Raw genomic sequence first — 26,274 nt, 5'->3', positions numbered from 1 at the left:
TTGATTACTTAGATGGAGGGGGAGGGCGCTTAGCGGCTGGAGCTGGGGCCGGCGCATTTTCCCCTCTGCGTAGTTTGCTGAGGGGAGGTTTTTCTCTCTCCTGGGGTGTGTTGGGCGACAGGCGCTCTGCTGGTTGGGGATGTGGGTAGTTCGAGACCTACGTGGCAGGGTAGCAGGGTGGGGGGATGGTGGGGGGTACGACAGTTTCAAGGTTCAGTGATGTGGCTGGGTGAGGTTTGGGGGAGGGGGTTTGGGCTTGTCAAACAGGAATTGTTCAGTTATGCTGGTCAGAAGTCGCAAAAGATCCTTATGGCATGCTAAGCTAACAACCACCGATGGCTACGAAGTGAGATAAGAGTCTTAAACTACTTAGCTGGAATGTCAACGGGTTGGGGACAAGGCTTAAAAGGAGTATAATGCTTCAATTTATTAAAAGGCACCTCCCAGATGTGGTCTTTTTGCAGGAAACCCATCTAGTCGGAAATACCTGCCACGCGTTAAACAGATGGGGATACACGCTGGCTGTTCATGCCGGCTTTACTTCTGGGTCACGTGGGGTGGGGATCTTACTGCGGTGTAACTTTCCATTAGTCATTGATCACTCAGATACGGATCAACTGGGACGCTTTGCAGCAATCCTAGGGAAATGGGAGGGGCTTAGGCTCAACCTGGTGACGATTTACATTCCGCCAGGTCTCCAGACCCAGTCATATCACGATCTGGGTAGGCTTCTTCTTTCCTTCCTGAGGGGCAACTCCTAGTAGGCGGGGACTTCAATGCAGTAGTATCGGGCGACTTATATAGACACCCACCTCGAAGCTTACTGCCAGGGCACATGTGGCTTTCCAGCATCCTGGAGGCGTTTGGTTTAACTGATCTCTGGCGTCTTCGGCACCCGAACCAATGACAGTATACTTTCTTTTCAGGCCCACACCGCACTTTCTCACGGTTAGACTATATACTCACACCGCTGTAGCAGGATACCACAATCCGAGAGATCACGCATTTGGCGAGGGGTATTTCGGACCATTCCCCTATATGGGCACATCTCACTGTTGGGGATCAGAGGGTGGGGTGTGTGGCACCTATAAACGCCTGGTTTCTTCGTAATGCGGAAACCAGGAAAAAACTCAATTTATCAATCGACCTGTACTTTCAAGAGAATGTTGGGACGGTGGAATCCCCTGTGGTCCTCTGGGAGGCGTTTTAAGACAGTGCTGAGGGGAGAAACCCTCTCCACAATCGCTGGATGTCACAAGGAAAGGGAGGTACAGATTACAAATATCGAGAAGGATCTTCTCGCTCTAGAGGAGGTGGCTCAGGGTGATGACAGTCCGATACTCCTACATCATATGCAACTCAAAGCGGCTGAATACAAAGCTTTGGCTACAGATGCTGCTAAGATCATAGCGAGAGACAGGAAAGGCCGATTATATGACCAAGGGGACAAAGCTGGCAAATTGATAGCCTGGTTGGACAAAAAGAAGCAGGCGCAGAGGGTGGTGTCTGAGCTTAAGGTCAATTCAGGGACCCTCCTAACTGAACCTCGAGAAATTATCAGGGACTTTGCAGCGCACTTCCAAAGGGTATACAGCAGGGGGTCTGATCTGCCGGAGGAAGATTTGGTTGCTCTACTGGCTGACATTAAACTGCCCACCCTCTCTGACGACGATCGAGAGTGCCTGGAAACTGCGCTCACAACGGAGGAACTGGCCAAGGCGATTAATGAACTCAGGTCCAGAAAGGCTCTCGGCCCAATGGTCTCCCTGTTGAGCTTTATAAGCTCAAACCCGACTGCTTGGGTCAACACCTGAAACGTATGTTTGAGGCCTGTAAGGAACAGAGTATACTGCAGAGGGACCAGCTCATCGCTACACTTGTGGCAATACCTAAGGATGGGAAACCGAGAGAACTATGTTCTTCATACAGGCCAATATCCTTGTTACACGCTGAGCCTAAAATCCTTGCGAAGGTGCTCGCTAGCAGGATCAAGCCGCTGCTCACTACATTGGTCCATCAGGACCAATCTGGCTTCATGCCTCACCGCAATACTGCCAATAATTTGCGCCGTCTCCACGGCGTTTTGGGTCGCTGCAACACGATCCAAGAAGACGCGGTGGTAGTCTCGTTGGATGCCGCAATGGCGTTCGACACGCTCGAATGGCCCTACATGATAGCGGTTCTCAAGAAACTAGGTTTTGGTCCTAATTTTATCGGCTTGGTGCGCCTACTTTATACTGAGCCCTTAGCCCAGGTGGTGGTGAACAACAAAATTCCAGAGGTTTTTACTCTAGAAAGAGGGACTCAGCAGGGATGCCCCCTCTCAGCCTTGCTTTTTGCCATCTTCCTGGAACCACTAGCGCCTGGATAAGACAAGATCTCTCCCTGCGGGGGCTCAAATGGGCAGATAGTTGGGAGGACCGAATGCCGCTTTACGCGGATGATATCCTCCTGTACCTCGCGTCCCCGTCTAAGTCCCTGAGTGTAGCCTTGGACATATTTACCAGCTTCGGGAAGAACTCAGGCTATAGAATTAATTGGGGGAAGTCACTCCTGTACGTCCTTCATGGGGCCCCACCAGTAATTCCGCGCCATTGTCCGATTAAGGTGGCTACGGAAGGGTTCACGTACTTGGGAAATTTCATCTTCAAGGAGAAGGCCCCTCGATATGAGAGGAATCTCCTACCGCCCTTGCAGAAGTTTAGGAGGGATACAGCCATCTGGAAGAAACTCCCATTGCCCTACTAGGTCGGGCAGCGCTTTTCAAGATTATGGCGCTGCCACGGTTTTTATATGCCCTCCAAAAGCACCCAGATTTAGTTCCACAAGTATATTTTGCTGCAGTTGAGGCCACCCAAAGAGACCTTTTATGGGCCGGAACACCCCGGATATCCCTCCAGAAACTCACACTGGGTTGGTATGATGGGGGACTAGAGCTTCCAGACATCCGGAAATACTACTGGGCAGCACACCTCTCTGAGTACATATTGTGGCGGAAACGATCCTGGCTATGGGATGGACAAATGACTCCTCCCGGGTGGGAATTACGAGGCTGCACTCTATTCTACACCCAACAGATACCCACTCACTGGCTCTACAAAACACTCGGTCCAACTTTGGCACATAGTTAATCGAGATTGACGATGAGGAATGGAGGGAAGCCCTCTCATTCCCCAAAGTGATAGCAATATCGGCAAAATTGAGACTGATTCAACTGAAAGTGCTCCATTGAGTCTATATATCTGGCACCAGACTGGTATTGATGGGTAGGCGTGAGGATGGGCTCTGTAGGCGACAATGTGGAGAGATGGGGACGTTCTTTCATATAATATGGGAGTGCCTTTTGATGCAATCTTACTGGAAGCGGGTACATATTTGTATGTGTGGGGTTTGGGGGGTAGAACTGCGACCAGAGGTAAAGAGGTGTCTTCTGAACATTTGGGAGCCCACAGATCTACCAGCAAAGGGCAGATTGTGGGTGACGCTGGGACTCGCAATTGCGAAACGAAATATACCACGCCTGTGGGGAGCGGTAACACCTCCAACGCTAAGCTCATGGGAAAAAGACTTGGACTGGTGCATGCTCCAAGAAAAAACAGTTTATGTGGCCCGGGGGTGTGCCCAGAAGTAGCTAGCAATTTGGTCAAATTGGAATGAATACCGTGGTAATATCTGTGAACCTCCCCTTGTCCCATCCCTTGATGAACCACTAGAATTATAACAGACTTTTGCATTGCCATCTATTGTGTACTGTGACACCAGCTGTAATGGATATGTTTTACATTCTGTGCGACAACAGTGTGATAATCAGCAATCCCTGTATGTGTTGACCACTAACTTGATTTTTGCAAATAAAAAGAATTAAAAATAATAAAAAGATAAAAGGCATGCAAACAGAAAGCTATTCTTGCAATTCTGTCTTATTAAGGATTTTCTGGACCATTTCCTTCATGATGCTGAATATTAGTATGAGTATAATTTGGTGTAAGCTTTATGAAAATTGTTTGATTCCTAACAATGTAAGAGGAAAAGCAAATTAAGTGTTCAATTGGTACTGGATGAGTGTGGTGTTTGGGAATCTGCTGGCTAGGCTAGTATTGTGTGTAGCCTGAGACACCTAGTTTGTACTTGACATTTGATAACCTATTGTGCCATGACTCTAGTTTCAGCCACTGAACCAAAACCTCCAGCGCTGCACTAATTACAAAGCAGATTTAAAAAAAAACATTAATGCAGATAATTATGGTGCTAGTATTAATCAAATATCAATTTTCCAACACATTTTAAGCTCAGTGTTTTCTTTTTTACCACAGGAATGCAATGGCCTTGCAAAATGTGTAAACATAAGGTGTCCCCTGCAAGGGCTCGACATCAACGCTGTTCTAGTAGCACGTGCGAGGTTGTGGAATAGCACCTTTCTCGAGGTAGGTTAATCCATTGCAGTAATTGTCCTTGACCGTCGTCACCTGTTTCTCAATGCAGTCCACTTTATTTAACATATTGTGAAAATACATTTATAACAGGAATATGCGGAGTTGAGTTACCTGGACATTCTTGTAAATGCTACCATCAATGTTGATTCATCGGCTACAAACATTAAGATTCCCAATGCGGGCACTCAAGTAAGTGATTTTAATATATATTACAATTTTTTCACCACATTTCTGATAATAGTAGAAAGAAAGCTTCTTTATAGTTCTCTATTATTTCACACCATAGTATTCTTTGGTCTCTCCTTTGAAGCATAACTAAATGAAGTTCACAAAGGAAGGACTTCTTTCCCTTTTGGCAACTCCTATCTTGTTATGCATAGGTTCCCTCTAGTAGTATGGCGGGTACCATCAAACTTCTTTCACTTTCACAGCATTGATTGGGACTGAGTAAATGTAACTGTATTGTTTGTTTATTAATATTTTTGATAGTGCCAGCCTAGCCACTTGGATAATTGAGTGCTTTATATAAACAAAGTAACACAGTCCATTCCAGAACATTTCTTTGTCAAATGATTTAGATTTTTTCAAATAAAAATGCATTAACAACTGTCCTATGACTGACCAAAGAGAGATAAAATACATATATTAAAATGAACTTAATACAATTTATGTAGGAGCCTCCCTGAGTCTGTTCCTACATTCATGTATGTGGTAATCTCTTCGACCTATATTAGTGTGGGTGGTACACTCTTCAACCAGTGTCTATTTTCCATCATACCTGTAAGACTGCCTGGTTCTGGATGCCTTAGAAAAAGCAAAAATTGGACCTAAAAGCCACCATTGATGGATTTGTATGCAAATAAAAAGAAATATTGTACCTTTAAATTACAGTTTAGTTTGTCATAAATTCTTAGCATTTTGTATGTAGTGTACGTTTTAACATTTCACCTAAACTGGATTTCAATTGTCATAATTTATTGCATCCAAATTCCTCTTCCTAGGTTGAGTCTTTATTATTCTATTCCTACTTGCCATATTTCACCTACTTTTTGAGTATTCTCTGCTCTTTATGCATTCTTGACTGGTGTCCCGTCCTTCATTCCCCTCTGCTTAGTCCTGGCTGTCAGATGTCATGCTCTCTCGTCCTTCATGCTCTTGCTTTCAATTTTCCTGTTGGTCACCTGAAGTTCGTGCGTGGCTTGGGTGCTTGCAGGGAGCTGGGCGCAGGGCCAGGCCTTACACCCAACCCCACATTGTGCATGGCCAAAGGTAAAGTGCAGCTGTGGGGTGGGTGCCAATGGTGGGTTTGACGCAACACATAGCTGCAGGCCAGGCACTGCACTCATCCCCACACCTGAGGGTTAGATGCCCAACCCCACGCTGCACAAGGTGATGGGTGTCTTACTTTACGTTAAAAAACATTGAAATTTGCTGAAAAAAAATAAAGGTTAAAGTGACGTTATAATTGGGAACTTTAATATCTTACTTTACATTTAAAAAACCTTAGAAGTTCACTGGAAAAAAACAAAAGTTAAAGGAACATAATAGTTATGTGAAAATGTCAGTTAAAACATACTGTCTGAAACGAACGAAACCACTGAAATTCATCCATTATAGTTATCTCAAGTAACTATAAATAGTGCCCTAAAGTATCTATAAATCCCACCCTCATAATGCACTGCTAATTACCTCACACATTACATCACTCATGACAGGTTCTGTAACACCATTGATCACATCAGTGCAACATCTGAAAAGACATCATTGATGACTGGACCGTATGTGGCGAAGGTGCAAGTTATAGTTACTTGAGATAACTATAACTGGAGAATTTCAGTGGTTTTTGTTAGTGTATGTTTTAACTGACGTTTTCACCTAACTATAACATCCCTTTAATCTTTGTTTTTTTCAGTGTGTGTGTGTATATATGGGTGTGTACGGGTGTGTGTATGTAAGTGTGTGTATATATATATATTAATATACATCACTGTGGTTTGTGGATAGATCTATTGGACACACAGGTAAGGGGAACAAGGATCTTCTTTTCTGCTGTATTTCTTCCCTGAGAAAATGTCCTTTTAATTAGTTTCGTCATTGTCTCTCTTCAGATTCGTGTTACTGTGTTCCCAGAGAAGACAGTAGCTTTATATACAGGAGTGCCATGGTGGGTTATTTTCGTTGCTATACTTGCCGGAATTCTGCTGCTTGCACTCGTGGTATTTTTACTATGGAAGGTAAGTTGTTTTTAAACTGAGTCTTTTTATTCTACTTCAAGAAAACTTCCAATGCTCTAAAGTCACATGCTTTTAATACCTTTTATTTCACTTTTTTTTATTACTTATTGCCTTATAAACTCTTATGTCCTTAGTGTTCAAAGATTTGTTCTTTTGTTTTTAAAAGACTTAAAACCTTGTTAACCTTTAATTTATTTAGTGATCTGTAGTTAGGATTGCCTTAACAGCACACAGAAAACTATGATCCCACCCTCCGCCATCATTTTGTAGTTTATTTACCATAGATCCACAGTGTGACAATGTGGCTGGTGTGGGTTCTGTGCTCACTGTGCCAGAGGATTCATGCTAAACTTCCTTGACGAGACCTAGATAAACCAAAACTGGTCTGGGGTTGCTTTTGTTCCTGTCTATATGGGACCTGGCCTGTCACTTCGTTCTGGACTATTGCTATTGGAGCAGGATCAAGACTGATTTGCATATGGCTGGTTTTTGTGTGGAATGGCGTAGTGGGTGACGAAAGCGGGACTGAAAGTGGCCCGAGTGATTGGCAGTTGCTTAGATTAATTCAAGCATTTCTTCTATGAGCCAGTTGTTTGTCACAGACAATTTTGCCATGGACTTGCTATCAAATAGTTTGGATAAATGAGTGCAGGAAAGTCATGAGTCCTCTTTTTCTTTAATGATGTATGTAAGTTGCAATGTTTGTAGAGAAAACAAGCGTTCTGTAACTGAAAGGTTCTGAGCACTGTCAGTTTAGCAGGCCGTAATGAAGAAGATATCATTTTGGTGCAGATCTGCTGATTGTCTGAATACATATCTTGTTTTAATGTAGTTTTATTTTTACTCTAACAAACCAATAATATTGACTCAATACCTTGCTTCCTTGTAGTGCGGTTTCTTCAAGACAACTAAGAAAGAGCAGTATGATACTGCATATCATAAGGCTGAGATCCATGCTCAGCCATCTGATAAAGAAAGACTAACTTCTGATGCATAGTATTGATCTTCATTCAGTTATTGGTAATTGATCAATCATTTTTGATTGCTAGCTTTGGGACATGGTTTGGGTGTGGTGGCTACAAAATCTAACCTTCTGCAAGAGCTTTGTGCACCCATTTCCCTTTAACCATTGGCTAAATTGCTGTATGTGTTTGCTTTCTTTGCATTATTAATCTCCAATGTGTCTACTTATGATTACAATCCCTTAATGTTGCTAATACCAATATTTATATGAGCACTCTTGCAGAAAAAATTGTTTATGTTCTTCAACAAAGTAACATTTAAATCTTCAGAATTTGCTGAAGTGCCTGGCCCTGCACAGTGCATTTTATAACCACAAAATGTTCATACGTGTTGTTTGCCTAAATGTGTCCTTATTCACAGAGGTAAGGAATTGTTTGTTTCTACTCACTGAAGTCACACTTAACTTCTTCTGGTACCACAGTAGTGAAGCCCATTCTTTGTGAACACTCTTAACATACTTCCATCTGCTACTAGCCCCATTCACCACATTGTCACGTGCTGATTAGGTGATCTCATTTTATAATGAGAGAACCAAAGGTGCCAAAGTCGAAGTCTCTGTGGACTTTATGGGAAAGTACTAATTTTTTATTTGCAAAAACTGTCATTCACACAACATCCTGTAACCATCCATCTATTTCACTACTGAATCTGGGGATGCTGTAAGGGGAGACCCTAGATTCTTATATAGCCCCCACCAAGGAGGAGATTTATGCCCTTGAGGTCCTCCCAATATGACCAGCACTTTCTAGTAGATGCACAAATCCTTTCTGTGCATTCAAAAGTGGCTTCAAATTTTTAAATACTGTCTTAGCCTTATGTTCTCCACTCTTCCATCTCCTTTTAAAAAATAGAACACAGCAGAAGATGTAACTTTGCATGAGTGGATGCCTTTTTATGGTGGAATACTGCTCATGAGAGCCATCCTATACATGAAACACACCGATGAATTTTTTGTAAAATATTCTTAAAGTTAATCAGTTGAGTCGGGTTACAGTTATCATTTTACTACTTACAATATTACTTTGTGGGAGTCTCAAATGTTTACACCAGGTATGTATGAAGAAGACCTTTCCCAGGACAAATCCAATTAATCTTTTATGCAATCTGGGGTTACAATAGTTCCTGGACTCAACAATAAATCGATCAGTGTATTTATATACTGCTTGGCAATGATGGGGAAACTGTAAATGTATTGAGGTTTGTGCAAGGGCAGATAGCTACTTGGCTACTCGGTATGACATCCACTTATTGAGAGAGCCGTGCATTAGCATATCTGCAGAATTCTGCATCTCTCAGTTAAGATAAGTGAGCAATCCAAAGTATCTCAGTGCATTTTGCTTTGACAGGATAAAAATGGAAAAACACAAGTGCTTGTGCATCTCCCCACTTTCAACATTAGAATCTTATGAGAGGGATTTATTCTTTTTTTTATGGTCCTCATTTTCGCCCTTGGTATACCACATAGAAGCACAAGGAGAGAGATATATATACTGTCACAGATAGACTGGTGGCAAAAACAGACCTATTTATTCGGTGTCGCCTCTCAGTATCATCTCAACCCTCCAAAAAGCGCCGCCTTAGGGTAACCGGAAAAGAGTGATATTGCTGCAGTCCAATACCCATCGCTAGAAACGAGCCCACAATATTGGGTATATCAAGAAAAGAACAAACCAAGCAGCCTAATCATTGGACCGTGGGAGAAAAAAGAAAAACACAGTCTGCACATCGATTATACCCAGTTCAAAAGGAGCCAAAAGTTTAGTTTGTCAGGGTTACCAGATCTTGCTAAGTCAACTTTTGAGGTTTGCAGTACTGAAATACGCCGGTCTAGCAGGGTAGGTGGTGATGGATCCTTCCATTTCCTACAGATTTCTCTTCTGGCCAACAGTATACAGTAAAAGAGAAGGTTTTTAGCTGGACCCCGGACCTCTGATGAAATTCCAAATATTGCGAGCAATGAGCTTATCGAAACTAGAAAACCCAGGGCTGTCGTCAGTGAGGCACTTATTGAATCCCAGTAGGGGAGGAGTAATGGGCATTCAAAAAACATATGTATATCGGAAGCTGCTAACAACCCACACTTGGGACATGCCACAGGATAGTCCTTTGAGAATTTCGAAAGCCTCTGTGGTGAACAGTAGGCCCTATGCAGGGTAAAAAGATGGTTCCTACGAAGCCATGCCGGCTTCACAATATCCCACATAATCTTAAAGGATGAATACCACATATTCTCAAGGTCAAGGCCAATAAAGTTGGAGCTTCACAGCGTCTTTGGCAGATGAAATTCCCCATCGATCTCTCCTAGTAATAGATTGTACCATACTGAAACCTCCTTTCTAGCTGGGGGTTTATCCAACATCAGAGCCACTATACTACTATCACCTCCCAATAGGAATCTACCCCCAACAGAAATCTGTGAGTGAGCCCAACTTGCAATCTGCATATATTTAAACCTGGAGAGTCCCAGCCCGATTTTAGCTAACAAAGAATCCCATGGGAGCAGACACCCTTCTATAAAAAGATTCCCCCAGACATCCAGGCCTGCCTCTCTCAATGGTGTTGCAAGGCTGTCAAGAAGCCATCCCGGGCTCCCAGGAGAGTCCCACTGTGGCGACCTGCATGCAAAATATCCCACATTTATAGAACTCCTAAGTTTAACCCACGTTTTTGTCATGCCCTGCAAAATCTTCAGCTTCAACTTTTCAAAAAACCTAGGATCACCAAATTTAAACAAAAAGCGCTGCTGGCCCACCCCTTCTCCTCTAAGTAACGCTGCAAACATACATCCAATTCCACAATTCGTGGGCATTTTAAGCAACATCATAGCATGGGAGAATTGAAATGCCCATGCATATAGTTGCAAGTCTGGTGCTGCCAGGCCCCCTTTTTCTCTATGGCGCCTAAGTTTTTTCCACACTATCCTTGGCATATGATCGTTCCAAATGAAAGAGCTAATATCACCCTGAAGTTTAGCTATAAAAGAGGGCTCAAAATACAGGGGAATAGTATTAAACAAAAAAGAAATTTTGAGTAAGATAGACATTTTAACTAGGCTTACTCTGCCCAGAATTGACAGAGGGAGTGAAGACCAAGATCGCATGAGTCTTCTGCAATCCCTAGCCACAGTGGAGAAGTTCAACATTGCGATTTTATCTATATCTTTAACGATACTAAGACCAAGATAACGTAGGGCAAGACTCAACTGAGCCCCTGCCACTGGCTCAGGATCATTTCACACCATCATCTCGGTCCTAGAGGCATTAATTTGATAACCGGAGATCTCGCCAAAGTCGTGGGCCAAAGCGATCACTGAGGGAAGAGCAGTACGCAGTTCCGAAGAAAAGATGAGAATATCGTCCGTGTACAGGGCTACCTTCCTCTCCCATCCCCTATAGGTAAAGGGCTTGATGTTACGTTCATCCCTCAGCCGTTGGGCGAAGGGTTCAATATATAGCTCAAATAGGAGAGGGGAGAGGGGGCAGCCCTGTCGAGCACCTCTAGTGATGTTAAATGGGTCTGACAATTCTCCATTGACCAACAAGGAAACTGAGGGATTCTGATAAAGGAGTCTCACCGCTCGACGAAAACCCTCCCTGATATTAAACTTACCCAAGACCCCCGACAGGTATGTCCAATTCACCCTGTCGAAGGCCTTGGTGGCATCAAGCGTGAGAATAGCCAGGGGAAGGGATTCCATGGTTGCCATATCAATGACCCCCACCAAATCATAAGTCAGTTCATACAGCTGACGACCCCTCACAAAACCCCTCTGATCCTGATGCAGAATGCCTGCGGCTACCGCCCCCAATCTGCTTGCAAGGACTGACGCAAAGAGTTTATAGTCAGCATTTAAGATGGAAATCGGTCTTTATGACCCACAGCAAGTTGCTGATTTACCTGGCTTCAAAATCAGAGTAATAGAAGCATCATTTCAAGACGTAGGAGGTGACAGTCCTAGCTGGAGGATCTGGTTAAACAAAGAGGTAAGAAAGGGAACAATTATTGGCTCCAAGGCCAAATAGATTTCAGAAGGAAGGCCATCAGGCCCTGTTGCCTTACCCTTCTTGCTACTAGAAATAGCAAGTCTAACCTCTTCCTGCGTAATAGTTTTATCTAGAGAGGCACTCTGTTCCAATGATAATGAAGGGAGGGACACTCCTTTCAACCAGTCTTCTACTTGCTGCCCCTTAATATGTTTATCCTCGTGGTATATGTTCTGAAAAATTTCGCGGAAGGCTCTCCTAATATCTTCATTAGCAGAATACGTCACATAATCAGAAATGATTTGATCTATATTATTTCTGACCTGGTCGGTTTTTGCCTTCCAGGCTAGCAGTTTCCCGGCCCCCTCTCCATATTGGAAGTGGGCCAGCTTACTAGCTTCCCATCTCTCAAGAATCTGTGCATTCAGAGTTGAGCCCAGTTCCCCTATTAAGGTGAGTAACTTATTTTGCCATTCTTGTAGAATTTCTGGGGGGGCAGCAAGATGCAAAGCGATGTCAGCTTGTACCTTAGCCATATTAGTTTCCAAAGAAGCAACTGTTTCTCTATAGATATTCTTTTTATATGAGGTCTTGTTGGTTAACAGGCCTCTTAAAAAAGCTTTAGACGCATCCCAAACACACCCTGGGGAAGCAGACCCAAAATTATTATCAAAATAACTTTGTGCTTCAGTTTTAAAAAAGGTAATGTCGTCCGGTGCCGAGAGTAATGAACGGTCACATGACCAGATTCTCGACAGGCTTTTAGGAAACCGTCCCAGTTCTAAACAGATGGCCGCATGGTCTGATAGGTGAAATGGAAGGTGAAAGATGTTTTGCACCAAGCTAACCAGTTGCTGGCTAATCAACATGAAATCTATTCTTGACTGATGATGATATTTGTAATTGCGGAATGAGAAGCCTTGTTGTTGCCCTGATCTTAGTCTCCATATATCCACATAGCCTAGCTGCTTCATATTATCAAGTAGAAAAGCACTAGTTTTAGAGGGGGTTAAAGATCTATTAGTCGGGGATTTATCCAAATACGGATCTAAAACTATAATAAAATCTCCGGCCAAGATAGTTGGCTCCGGAAAGGAGAGTAGGTGGGAAAAACCTGATCTCAAGACCGAAGGGTCGTCTTGATTAGGACCATAATATCCCACTATAGTAATTGGGGCCCCAGCTATAACTACAGATACAATAACCCATCTACCCCCTGGATCCACTAATTTGTTGATTAATCTTGCCTTTAAAGATTTTTTAAAAATAATCGCAACTCCTCTAGTATTCACCGATTGTGTTGTAGAGACACATATGTCAACCCACCTATTTTTTTAGCCACAGAAAGCAGATGTATGACGTTTCAACGCATGCTTTTACAACGCATGCCATTACGACGCAGGTTTTACAATGCAAGTCGTTACAACGACTTGCGTTAGGGGGCGCTGGATAGTGAATAGTTTAATTTACTATTCCAACTCCAGTCCCCATGGATAGTAGGGAAGGTGTTGGATAGTAATTAAACTATTCCCTATCCTAGAGCGCACCCCAGCGCAATGCGTTGTAATAACTTGCGTTGTAAAAGTTTCGTCGTAATGTTAGTGCGTTGTAAATGTTGCGTTGTAAAGGATGTTCCCCCAGAAAGCATCTCAACCTCAGTGAGATGGGTCTCTTGGAGAACAAGAACCTGAGCATCTGAGTCACGCAGGTATTGCATTATCTTCCACTTTTATGGTATTCATAACATACACATCCTCCCGCCAACCCTAATACAAGGGCCAAGAACCCCCAAGAGTATCCACTGATATAAATCATCAAACATCTATCTCTCCAAAAGCAACAAATTAGGACCAAACCGAACATGAGGAACTTTTTACAGTTTTTCCCTTGCCACCCCTCCCCGTGCCCCACACACAGAGATTTATTCTTAGCATTAATTAAAACCCAGGATTTCAAAGACTGATCATTCTTTTTCTTCTGATTCTAAGAGAAACACTAATTCCAGACCACAGATGAGCGTAATCTAACTTGTCCTGTTCCTGACGATAACCTATAGCATATCTACCTGATAGGCTTAACAATTGTCAACAGGCCTAATCACTTCTCTAATGGAGACATGCTAATTGCTACAACCAAACCAAGATACACAGGCATGTTTCTCATGTAATGCTCTGCAGAGAAGTGCCTCAGGTAGTGTTTCTGTGTGTTCAGTATTCAAAACATGCTAATTTACATGGTCAGTACCTCACCCACATTTACTGCATCATAGTTCCCCTCTTCTACCACATTACATAATCATTTACTTTACAGGAGAACACATTGATTTTAAATGATCTCTTCCACCCCTTAACCTTTCTTTTCAAAGTCTATGATTAGTGGTGGAATATTTTCACTTCACTACTGCCACTTAAATGACCGCTTAACGAACACCAATATTTTTAATGCAGGTATTGAAACAACACATTTAGCAAGTCCTTCATTTTTAGGACAGGGCATGCGTTGCCATTTGCGAGATATGTTAACTTAACTTAAAAGGACTTTGATCCCACCCATTATTTACCACTGCTTGGCTTCATCGTCACTCCTTTCTTTTCATTGGTCTTATAATAATGGTCTAGGCGTAATTAGTGCTAGAGGAAGTGTTACTGCTGATATGCTGCATTCAGCAAACCCAAGAACTATAAGCCACTTCAGACATTTGAGGAAAACTACATTTCTCTTCTGCTCAAAGAGGTTGAGTTGCTCCTGAGAGAGAGCAATGAAAACTTTTTTTAATTTATAGAACTCTGGGTGTTTACACTGCTTCTCTTGCAGCAGTTAAAACAGTAGCTATGCACATCAAATTCAAGATGTCAACTATGCACAAAGAAGGTCATTTCTTAAGGGCGAACAGTTGGGAACATATCTAATTTCATATTCTGCTGCAGTCCAAGAACAAACCGTTGCTTAGCTTTATTTCCTAGCATGTCGATCAGCCATCCAGCCTGTATCACAAATGTTCTCCAAACGAATTCTGGTCAGAGCAGCACATCAGCGCTCTGAAGCCATATGGTGTGTTCCCACAAAGATCTTCAGTTGGTGAATGGATATTTCTTTCAGCAGGGCAGCACAAACTGTAATTTAACCATTGTACTTATCATGTTTAACAGTATATATTTGAAGTTATATCAGATTTCTATCAGATCAGATTTATTGGGATGGCGTCTGGTGTTTCCAGAATTGCTGTTCTGTCCTCACACATCCTGGTACTCCCACATGCACGTCTTTATTTGTGACAACTACGAAAGTGGCTTGTGAGTCAATGGTCATCACTTCTGTGGGACTATTAGGATTTAGTGGTGGCATCTCCGACTGTAACCAAGAGCCAATTGGGTGTAGACTCCATGACATTTATTTGTAGAGAGGTTCTTTTAAGATATCTCCCTCAATGTGACCATCTTAACAGGTGTTTCGCATATGGTATGGGGAGTGCCTATGGTGGAATAGGGAGCCTTGATGGTCAGAACAGCAAGCCATGGCAGCCATTTTTTGGAAATATAATTATTTTTTATTTGCAGTGTTATCAAAAACAGAGATGCAGAATACAAATGTACATATCTTTTGATATACCAGTTTACAATTTAAAGGTTTCGATAGTAAATGATTGTTCTACATTGAATTTAATCTTCTTGAATACTTTAATCTTCTTGAGTTGCAGAAAATTGTTTTTGAAAAAAAATCCTTTTACCTTTGCATAAAGGTAAAGGTGGTGCTGATCCAGAAGAACACCTAAGTGATGTTTTATTTGATGATAGGGAATATAGGAGGAAATCTCCAATCCTCTTGAAACAAGCAAACATATTTTTCTGTGTGCTCAGGAACAATAAACACTTTGTAGCATAACATATACTGGGAGACTCGCAAGTGGGAGGTAGATCCAGCGATACTACAATGGATATTCACAAACTGAAATCTATGAGTAATATTTTTCCTTAAAGTCTAACAAAACCTCCGCTCTGTGCCGCCACATAGCCATATCTGGTATTGAACAATGCCCTTTAGGTCCGTTGATGTAGGACCATTGGAAGGGATTTTCCCGAAGAGCACTCCCACCAAATGGTCACAGAGTCCCACAGCGTGCTAGCGCCGGGAAACCCTTTTCGGGTAGCTGTCGCGCTCTACAAACTTAATAAATAAATAAATACATAAAATAATTCTGATTGCACGTACATCAGCAGACAATTGTGCTAGTCACACCTGAGGAACATATGTCGCACATGGCAGCCCAAACTTTTGCCAGACTGCCACATCTTCAGAACATACACAAAGACTAGGTTATAATTATTTTTGCTAAAGTTGGTGCCTTGATTTTTGAAGCCTTATGAAATCATATACTTGCATCTTCCCCACATCGTATGGACACCATCAGTGATGCCAGACAGCTGGAAACGCATTGTTGCTATGCCGCCAAGTGTTTTTCTCCTTTGTTTTCCCATAGTCAAATGCCATCATTTTCAGACTCTACATCAGATAGTTTTAGTTGCTTTCTTCGGTTCTTCGATGCACACAAGTTATCCATCCATCGGTGGGCATTTGGTCGCACTGTTCATTTACTTTAAGAGATACCCCCTCATTGCTTTTGGTTCTGGTGATATTGTAATGTATGCTTTTCTGAAGTGGAACTTTAATATGATGCCTACATAATGAGTGGAACCATTTTTTTAACCAGTACAAACCTTTTAACTTAAGCATCTTATCACGAAGATTTTTTTTTTTATTGACATGCGACTCAGTCAACAGCACTTCAGAGAAGCTATTCAAGCTTTGTTCATATACAGAGCAAGAACAGCTTTAGCAGCAGCAGTGCAACGCCATGGAGGCTGGGGAGTACAAATGTTGATGAGGCAGCAGTATGAGTCCCCTGCCTCATCATCTCAAAGACATCACTCGCGTGTTTGCCGTAGCTGAGTGGCAGAGATCCTAATGGCACTTTGGTGGAGGAGAGTTAAAACTTTGTCAGAACACAATTGGATGGGTGGCAAACATGGCCTGTGGTGCCTACAGTTGTGCATTCTATTGCAACATGGTAATGGCCTATTTTTGTTAAGAAAAGACTATGCCTTACAGCAACATACAACATAGGGATGATTGCAGAAGCAGTACCTCTTTTCCAAGAGGGCAGAAGGAGATTGTCACTTCTGTGTGCCCAGTGACATATTCTACATTACTGTAATACGTTTAATTATTATTTGTATTGAGTCACTCACTTAAGAGGAGCAGTTTAGCAATGTACACCCTTTAAGTAATGTGCAGTTTCAGAGTACTCATGAGCACATTCTATGTAGGGTATGTACTCTCAGACCAAATTTTCACAAATGTGTTGCACAAACTAAAAGCCTCAGTGCTGGAAACTCTCAAAGATGCAGGTACGATACTAGTTTGTGACTCTACTAGTCTGTGCTTGCAGACAAGTAGTTCATTACCTTACATTAAAAATAATTTGAATAGCACATTACAATTGAGTACTCCGACACAAGTTGAAACCTAATGCCATTCTCTTATCAACTGCTCAGACTTCTTTTGCAGGTCACCTTAAAAAAACAGGTGACGGAGTTTGGCAAAATTACCATACCACAAACACTTTTAAATTATCCATAAATCTCCAATTTCTAATGCATTTAATAGTTTAATGTAGGTAACTGAATCGATTAATGCATTTACCTTACTGTCTATATAAACAAGGCCGGACTGGCTACCGGGCAGTTGTGTGTGCTGCCGAGCAGGGGGATGATTTCTCCGTGCTATGGGCGTATTTCGTTGATGGGGACCTGCGTGCGCTTTGAAAAAAAAAAGGTCCCCAGCAACGAAAGCATCCCCCTGCTCGGCAGCAAACACAACTGCCCGATAGCCAGTCCGGCCCTGTATATAAAGGTTGTCTGCTTCATATCTAGGTTCACTTTGTACACTCCACTACAAAAACATTGGTTGCTAAAACCCTTTCACTTTAAAACATTGTTTATCTTAAATTGATTTCGAGATTTAGTTTGTCTTCAAAGCTAGCGGGGTTAGGTTTGTGAATTGGTGCTTCCCATCAATTTCCTCTCCGGTGCTATCACTGTTTGCATATGCTTGGCGGTTCTATCAAGCAAACACACATTTTTGTTTTATATAACAGTGGGCTTAGCTTGATGGCAACATTTCCTGGTGCATAGTTTTCTCTTTCTGCTACTTAAAAAGCCGAAACCCTTTTTTTCTGACTGCACTTTCTGCATGAAATTGCCTATTGTTTCTTGTCTATCGTTTGGCTGCACCTTTTACCCTGTTATATTTTGCACAAATAACATGGTTGCAGGCACCTATTTACAGAAAGGCTCCCTTTTTCTTACCGTATCCTAAATTAATTATAAACTCTGTTTCTTTCCACAGTGTGGATTCTTTAAACGTGCGAGGTACGATGACAGCGTTCCACGATACCATGCTGTGCGAATTCGCAAAGAAGAGCGGCAGTTCAAAGATGGAAAAGCGAAAAACAAAAATGAAAAAAAACAGTGGGTCACAAATTGGAGTGAAAATGAAAGCTATTCCTAGGACAACACATTGAGTCCTTTGCAGCAGAACAGACTTTTTAAAATGGTTACATTCAAGGAATAATGTTTGCCGGCCTACCTGTGAACCTACAGTTTTTGTTTGTGTGGATACTTTTTTACATGAACAAAGTTTCGGTTTGCGCAACTCTAATATTTTGGGATATTGATTTCCCTATCTGGGCTTATAATGATGCCATGTTGGTGTCTTGCCATGCAAGCATGCTGGTAGTGCACTGGGTGCAACTGAGCATGTTCTATTTGCTGCAATCAACCCAACTACTGCTCTCCCTGGGCCATCTGCAGAGGGTGTCTCTGCCATCAACTAAACTGCTGCTGTTCATGGTCCAGATATACAGGATGTCTGTAAAATGTGTTGACCTGGAGGTATTTTACTTCAGAATGTCTTCATGTATTGTGTGTGTTTGTGTTTGCTTGTCTAAATTTTGAAAATGGCTTTTTAAGAAGTGGTGACAAAATTGAAAATTAAAGTATTACACTCTCTCCACACTCACAATATAATTTCCTTTTGTACATTGTTAAATGCACTCTTGTTACAGGTGCAGTATAAAACGCTTCCTTGCCCTAAACCAAGATACTTAAGTGCTAAACTAACTAAAACTTGTTCTTGAAGTAAATGTGCAATAGAAGTTATCCTCACCCGTAAGCCCCAAAACTTCATTTGTTTAATTTCCGGGATCACTAAATTGCTCTAAAGCAGACTTAAATATCATTTACTTATTTTGGATGTAATAATTAGACATCAAGGTATTTATTTTCCACATCCTTTGGTTACAAATTCCATTTAGGCTCACTCACTTATTTCAGTAACCTTTGAAAGTGTTGAACGTGAGCAACATAAATTCACTATTATGAACTTTTTTTTTTTAAATATGCAAGTTTACAAATTAAATCGGGAAGAGACTAGCTTTGAAGTGTGTCTGATTGTATCTTCAAATTAGAAATCTGAACTTTGAACAGGAGGTCTAACTAAATTGGCTAACACAATTGTAATGTATTCTGTGTAAGCCAACCATTATAGATGCGTTGTATATAGTGAGCACAAAACATAAAGGACATATCTAGTCAGGGTGTGTCTTGTAGAACTGTATGATTTAGTTTTTCATGGTCCTGAACCTTGGAGGATAAAAACGGAGCAGGCGTATTGGCTTTTTCTTCAAAATGACCAGGATAGTATTTATTCATTTGCCTTCTCTATGCGAGTAGACATATCAGGGGATAATGAACGTCTAGTCTATGACTTTTAAATATTTTACCAGGTTAGTGGCTCTTATAAAAAAAACAAGATTGAATATCGATGAAAGCCCCAAACACTAATTTTTAGTGCAGGTCTCCACTGTTTCTTCAACTCACTTGATATTTCAGTGGGTGCTGCAGTGCAGCAACAACATGTTGAATCTGTGGCTGGATTTTTTTGGGCCTTTTGTAATGCTTTTCACATGAGACTTGCAAGACTGGATCTTCAAAATTACTGTGATTATTAGAAACGCCATAGGTTAACATTATTCAATTAGTTCAGTTTAGTTTGTGTTGTGTGATTAGTATATCCACTAACCTACTAAAGAAAACCACATCAAGAAAGGTCTATGCTTTAAGCTGCACATTTATGGAACTAAAAGGAAAATCCCAACTTTCGCATTGAATCTTTGTTGCTAGACTAAAGGTGTACAGCAGTGCTCAATAGATGCTTATTTACTATTCAACTAGTTCACTGGTGGCTTTGCTTGTTTTCTTCCATCTGTCAGCCCCTTTGGTTTTTCTTTGTTCACCCTAAGTTGGCAGGGTATGCCCAGACATGGATCCCTTGCTCAATTTGACACTGGATTCACGCTAGCCTGGCTGATGACGGCTGATTAGCCAGAAACCAGTCCCAGGATGCTTGTTTCCGGTCGAGGGAAGCCATGGCTTGGCAGTTCGGGCTGGACTGTTCCCAAGAGGAACAGGGTCAGACTGATTTGCATATGGCCAAGTCTGAACTGGGGTGGCGGAATGAGCTAAAGAATGATGATGGATTAAACCCAGATCAGTTGACTAGGAGTGAGTGCTTGCAACACTCCGTCCATCATCCCCTTTGGTTTTGCTTTGTTTTCTTTGGAGTATCACTGGTGCTACATTCATATGTTTGCAAAACATTTTTGTTTTAAGTATGTTCAGATAATAATTTCTGGATTTGTCAAAATTATTGCTGCCCTGCTGGTCAAAGAAAAAATGTTATCTTCTAAATATGGTGGTTTAAAGCTGGTGTTCCACAGGTCTCAAAGTTCTTCCACTTTTGTCAGGTAAAGGAATTGTGGCAGAGAGAGGAAGTCATTTGCTATTCCGAACCCAGGTCAGAATATTTGTCACTGTGGACTACATTCTCCTCGATCAGTCTGGAATATTGAATGTGTTTCTTGTAATATTTTATAGGTCTGCCATATACGGTCTTTACTTTTAGACAGATTGAGTAACAAGTGCTGTGATGATCCTTGATACCACATTTATTTTGTTATACAGAAGATGATTATGTTTAGACTCTATTGGATGTATACATAGTTGTCAAACATGTTTGGACTTTGTTTCTAAGATAGTTTGAATATGTAGCTCTGTGTTATACCAGTCACACAAAGGACACTTTCCCTAGATTGGGTCTCGCCCTTCATTAACTTTTTCAAGTTTCTGCGTAGTTCAGGAGCAATATGTTTGGTAAGAAAAAACGCTAAGATATTTTGAATTAAAGCAGACATTTTTAAATAAGGCTGAGAAAATGTATGTCTTACCACCATCACATATTTCAAATTACTGTGCACCCCTCAGCTCATCACACATAATGATTATGTTGTGTGTTCATCTTGAGAACGTTTAAGGTTAAACGGCAAAATGAAGTGCACACAATGACTTGCTCTTGTCTAAGTACTTGTAATAGTTACCCCTTTTACACTGGGTTTGCAATTACAAGTCAGTTTGAGTGTACTGCTGCCAGTCATTACTATGTGCAGAAAAGGCTGCTTTCCCTGATAAATTTCGACATATCAGTCCTGTTGAAATTTACTGGTGTGTGAAAAGGTCCCATAACAGTATAAAGAAATGTGGTATGCCTCATTTTTAGGGCTAAACTCGTAATAGGTGCTATTTATCTCATCTGTTCAATCCCAGACCCCTCTGTATGAGTTTTTAATGGGCTCAACAAATATTGCCTACTCTTTGAAGGAACGCATAACCAAGGCCTAATCCTAATCTTTCCTATACATTTGTTGCCAGCTAACTAACTTCCATTCTATTGGTAAAATCTAGGGTGTCTTCCACAAGGCAATTCCATGCAATGTTGAATGGTTCCTAAAGGGACTGCCCTTGTGTCAGAACAGCAATACAGGAATCTTTCTTTTAACTGTTTTACTTTTCTTGAGTTTTCGTTGCAGCATGATCAGTAAAGTGAAGCACTTCATTCCAACCAAATAATAACGCAAAAAATCCATACATTTCAAATCATCTTTTGAATTTTGCCAAATTTCAATATTTTGGAACATCAAACCACTGACAGCTGATGACCCAAAAATGCAGGTAAATTTTTACCAGCTTTCCAAAATTGGAAATGGATGAGAAATGGAAATGGGTGAGAACAGTTCTAAGGCCACTGGGGAGCTGGGTGCATACAGTAACCGCAGACCCAGGAAAGGATGAATATGTTCTTTCATTTAAACTTGTAGATTCCTATCTGGAAACGTCATGGCTATTAAAGTCCCTTAAATCCGTATTAGTTTGCCAGCAGCATAACTAGGAGATGGGAATTGTAAGACTGTGTGTGCCAGAGCATAATGCACCATCAGCTGCTTACCATTGAAGGATACAACGATGCCATTGTGATGGTGGCCGTTTGATTCCCTGAGCTATAACACTTTGTAGTATGTTAAAGACTAAGTTATTCACAGTCTTCTGTGAATTCATTTGATCATGCATCAGACTACTGAAAAATATTGTTCTCCTGTAAATAACCATTGTGTTAGAATGGTGTCACCCAGTGCTTCTCCACAACTCCACTAATAAGTTTGGTATTTTGCAGTATTACACGTTAGTGTATTTTGCCAATGTTTAACTACTGGGATTTGGGAATATTGTGAATATGGGTATGCAAGTTTTCCCCACAGTTTTAAGAAGTTGATGAGGTGTTTTTAATAACTAATTGCTGTCTACATCGTTGTTTATATTCCAGTTACATTTCCCTCACAATCCGCCTATTGTCTATGCAGTTAAAGGTAATGTGTACTGATTAGGGAGACCATCAAGAAAATAGGTTGTTGCAGAATGGGGACACTTTTTAGCAATTTAATTCATTGGGAAGTGCACTTGGGTATAAGTTTGTATATTTATGCAGGGACACATTTTAGATGTTTTTAATTGTAGATGTTTTGAGGAGGGAGGTTATAAAATGTTGTAAAGGAATGTCTTGCTTTTGAGTTTTTAAATTAATTTATATTCAGATATAGTTCCCCGGTCTTTTTTTAACATCTGGAATACCATATTGCAGATCTTGTGCATTTGAGGTGTAAAGCAAACTAACCTGTGCAATGTTATATGGGTATGTGAATCATCTCAAGTCTTATCACTGTTATAAAAAGTTTTGATTAAAACCATTCATGCTAGATAGTAGTGTGCAATCATTCCGTAAATGTAATTTACCTGTGGATATTTGTAAAGAAAATTCTCAAAAAGAAATTATGTGAAATAAATTTTTTTTTACAAAATGCATTGGGTGCCCTACTTTATTTCTGATTCTGATTTTTCTGATGATCATATACTACCAAAATATGGGTACACATAAAAAAACTTGTTGACGTAAGTATGATGCAGTAAATACCATTTCATCAGAAGCTGTGTTGACTTTGGGTTTATTTGATAAAAAAGTAAGGCTTCTGTTTCATCTAATATTCATAAGATATTGTATAATGTACTCCGATGCAAACCTGCATAGTGGAACATTCTTGGGATTTAAATCATTTAGAAACGTCACTTCAGTTTAATATAGCCTTATAGCCCGCCGTAGCAGGCTATACCGGCTATTAAAGGCCCGCTGAATCGTTAAAGGCCCGAGCCGAAGGCGAGAGACTTTAATGAAACAGCGGGACTTTAATAGCCGGTATAGCCCTGCTACGAAGGGCTATAAGGCTATTAGAACATTCTGCCACCAGAGGGCAGAATGTTCTAACAAATTAAACAAAGGTATCTCGAAGCTCGGGGGGATATAAATCCCCTCGAACTTCGAGAAGCCTTTGTAGAACATTGGAATGTTGCTCTGCGGGCCTTTACCAGCCCGTAGAAGCAGGGAGCACTCCATTGTCTGCAAGGGAGCTCCCAACATTCCAATGTTCTAATGATTATTAAAGCATGAAATCACATTCCTTCCTGCATAGCAGGATTATGTCACAGGAGTTCGGGTTATAGAGCATACAAATTGTTTTTTTTGATAGTCAATTTTATTGATTTTGCAAAGAGATAGTGGTAAAAACATAAGTATAAACAGTACAGCATGGGCAGTAGCACCACAACATGTGACATTCAACGAGTAAAACAGTCTTGTGACATTATGCATTGTTGTTTCCCTATCTTCAGCGGGACATATAGGATGAGGCCTGGTAATACAAGGAAGAGCATTCGAATTGTTAAGATTTATTTTATGCAATTGGACCACTGGTACATCCACAAAAAACGAACTTGACAGATGTTTCTGTTGTATGAAACAAACGGCATCGGTAGCAGTGTATTGTTTATTAGGGCTATTGTTAGTACATCGCAGCATGCCTGGGAGTTCCCCTACATTTTGGAGTCTATCTGTCCGAATAAGAACTGAGTGGCCAGAGTGTGCTACCTATGGAGCTGTAGGATTGTATTGCCAAATAGAAAAAAACAAGCACTGTCAAAGCCAATAGGTCTCACCTTGTTGACCTGCTGGCTTTGTCAATGGTTTATGTGGAGAACAAAAAGGCCCATTGATCCAACCACTGCTGGTGGCATGCAGGGACATGCATCACCACACATGCGAGCACCTTTTCTATTTTTTTCATTTACCGATCAAAGATGGCCGTTGGTAGATAAAATAAATAATTGTATTGCCAAACAATTGCTTTTTGGAGTGCAGATAAGCCCAATACCAAATTTCAAAGGACTGCGAGTATCAGGCAGCAGTAGAGGGTGAGAATTGAAGCAAGTGTGGGGGCGCACCAAAAGCTGGCAAACTTGCTTTTTGGACTGCTGAGCAGCCTGGAAGCAGATGGCAGCTGACTGGCCCTCCACAAACTGAAAACATTTTCTTTAGAGACTGGGGAACAACGGAGGAGAAAGTAAAGGGGAAGCCTGGGGAAGGGTGCGTGTGGGGTGGGAAGCAGCATACGAGAGAGATCATGGAAATATTTCATGGAGTACTAATGAACAAGACGTGCAATAGCATGGAGGGATGGGGAGGGAGCACACAATAACACCGATATTGCACTAAACAGAAAGGAGAGGCTGGGGGGCAACATGCATGTTTGTTAATAAACTGAAATAAGAGTCATTTATAAAGTTGCATCAGTAAAAGTCAGGTTAACTAGTACACAGTGCCACTGTTCGGGTCTCGGAGTTAATCGTCCAAAACTGATCATTAAAAGAAAAGCACGGTTTAAAGAATGTTTATATTTTTTTAGTTTACAGATCTGGAATTTCAATGCTGAAGACTGGAATTCACTTTTAATACACCCGTTTGGCGGGTAAACTCACAGGCACTCTGAAGCACTGCACTGCCAGTGCAGAGCTTCGTGAGGGACCACAATGCATGCAGTCTCTGACAATTCTGTTTCAGGACCAGAGATACTGCAAAACACAGCAGCCAATGAAAAACGTTTTAACACAATACAAACTACCTTTCCCATGATACCCTGCTCAAAACCACCAATCATGTTCCAGCAGTCCACATAAGAATAGCCATCGCCATTTTAGGATCCTCTTTCTTTGCTGCTCGCAGCCAAGATAAGTGGCTCTTAATCACTTCTTTGGTCTTGCTTATATCTGTCTCATTATTGGTTATATACGATGCTGTAGTAATGCCTTGAGCTCCTTTGCCGTGATGCGGGATAAAGAGCTCCATTTGTTGTGCATGTCCAGCTTCGAAAGTGTCTCCTAAATGCCCTCGATCATGCTCTTTGAGCGGAACGCATCGCGCTCTTTTCCATGTTGTCTGGTGTTGTCTCGTGTTCGGGACTATATCTAAATTGCCCACGATCTCACTGTTTGAGAAGGACGCATCTCAGTCACTTCTGCAAGGTGCATGGTATCGGCGCCTCCCCTTACAGGGCTGATCACTTCTTCTTAGAGCCATTTGGGCACACATAGCCGAATTTGGCTAATTTTTGGGGCTCTCTAGGCTATGCATTGTCCCCCTTTGATCTCTACCGTAGTGTTCTTTTGGCGCTCAGCTTCCTGCTGCTCTTTAGCATTGCGGTACAAAAGGGGGTGGTGATGGACGGAGCATCCGAACCAATCAGACACTCACACCCAGTCAAAAGATCTGGGTTTAATCCATCACCGTTCTTTAGCCCACTCTGCCACCCCAGTTCAGACATGGCTATATGCAAATCAGTCTGACTCTGTGCCTCATGGGAACAGTCCAGCCCGAACTGTCAAGCCATGCCTTCCCTGGACCGGAAACAAGCTTCCGAGGACCGGTTTCTGGCATTACAGCCGTCTTCAGCCCGGCTTGCTTGAATCCAGTGGCAAAGTGAGCAAGGGAATCACGTCTGAGCATACCCTGCCACACTTATGGTGGCCAAAAGCGGTACAAAAGGGGGTGGTGATGGACGGATTTAACCCAGATCCTTTGACTGGGTGTGAGTGTTTGATTGATTCAGATGCTCCGTCCATCACCACCCCCTTTTGTACCGCTTGTGGCCACCATAAGTGTGGCAGGGTATGCTCAGACACGAGCGGGTAGGCATCCGAAAGCTTATGTGTAAAGCGACCATACAGCACACGCAACCACTGAGACTGAAAACTGGGCACGCAATGAGTG

At 41.7% G+C, this 26,274-nt stretch overlaps 1 protein-coding gene across 2 annotated transcripts in view; it reads left to right on the top strand.

The window, feature by feature from the left end:
- Window positions 1-22,980, top strand: part of ITGA6 (integrin subunit alpha 6) — a 229,215-nt gene extending 206,235 nt beyond the window's left edge. The window contains exons 22-26 of one of the 2 annotated variants that reach the window (XM_078681564.1): window positions 4,314-4,424; window positions 4,524-4,622; window positions 6,542-6,667; window positions 7,557-7,687; window positions 18,079-22,980. In XM_078681564.1, the coding sequence (XP_078537690.1) occupies window positions 4,314-4,424; window positions 4,524-4,622; window positions 6,542-6,667; window positions 7,557-7,664 (444 nt within the window). In that variant the 3' untranslated portion in view covers window positions 7,665-7,687; window positions 18,079-22,980. The remainder of the gene's footprint in view (window positions 1-4,313; window positions 4,425-4,523; window positions 4,623-6,541; window positions 6,668-7,556; window positions 7,688-18,078) is intronic. The other variant, XM_078681563.1, reaches the window with a different exon arrangement.
- The last annotated feature ends 3,294 nt before the right edge of the window (window positions 22,981-26,274 follow it).

This window comes from Lissotriton helveticus, chromosome 3_1 (genome assembly GCF_964261635.1).
Source record: "Lissotriton helveticus chromosome 3_1, aLisHel1.1, whole genome shotgun sequence".
NCBI lineage: Eukaryota > Metazoa > Chordata > Amphibia > Caudata > Salamandridae > Lissotriton > Lissotriton helveticus.
This window is presented reverse-complemented; position numbering and strand designations above follow the sequence as displayed.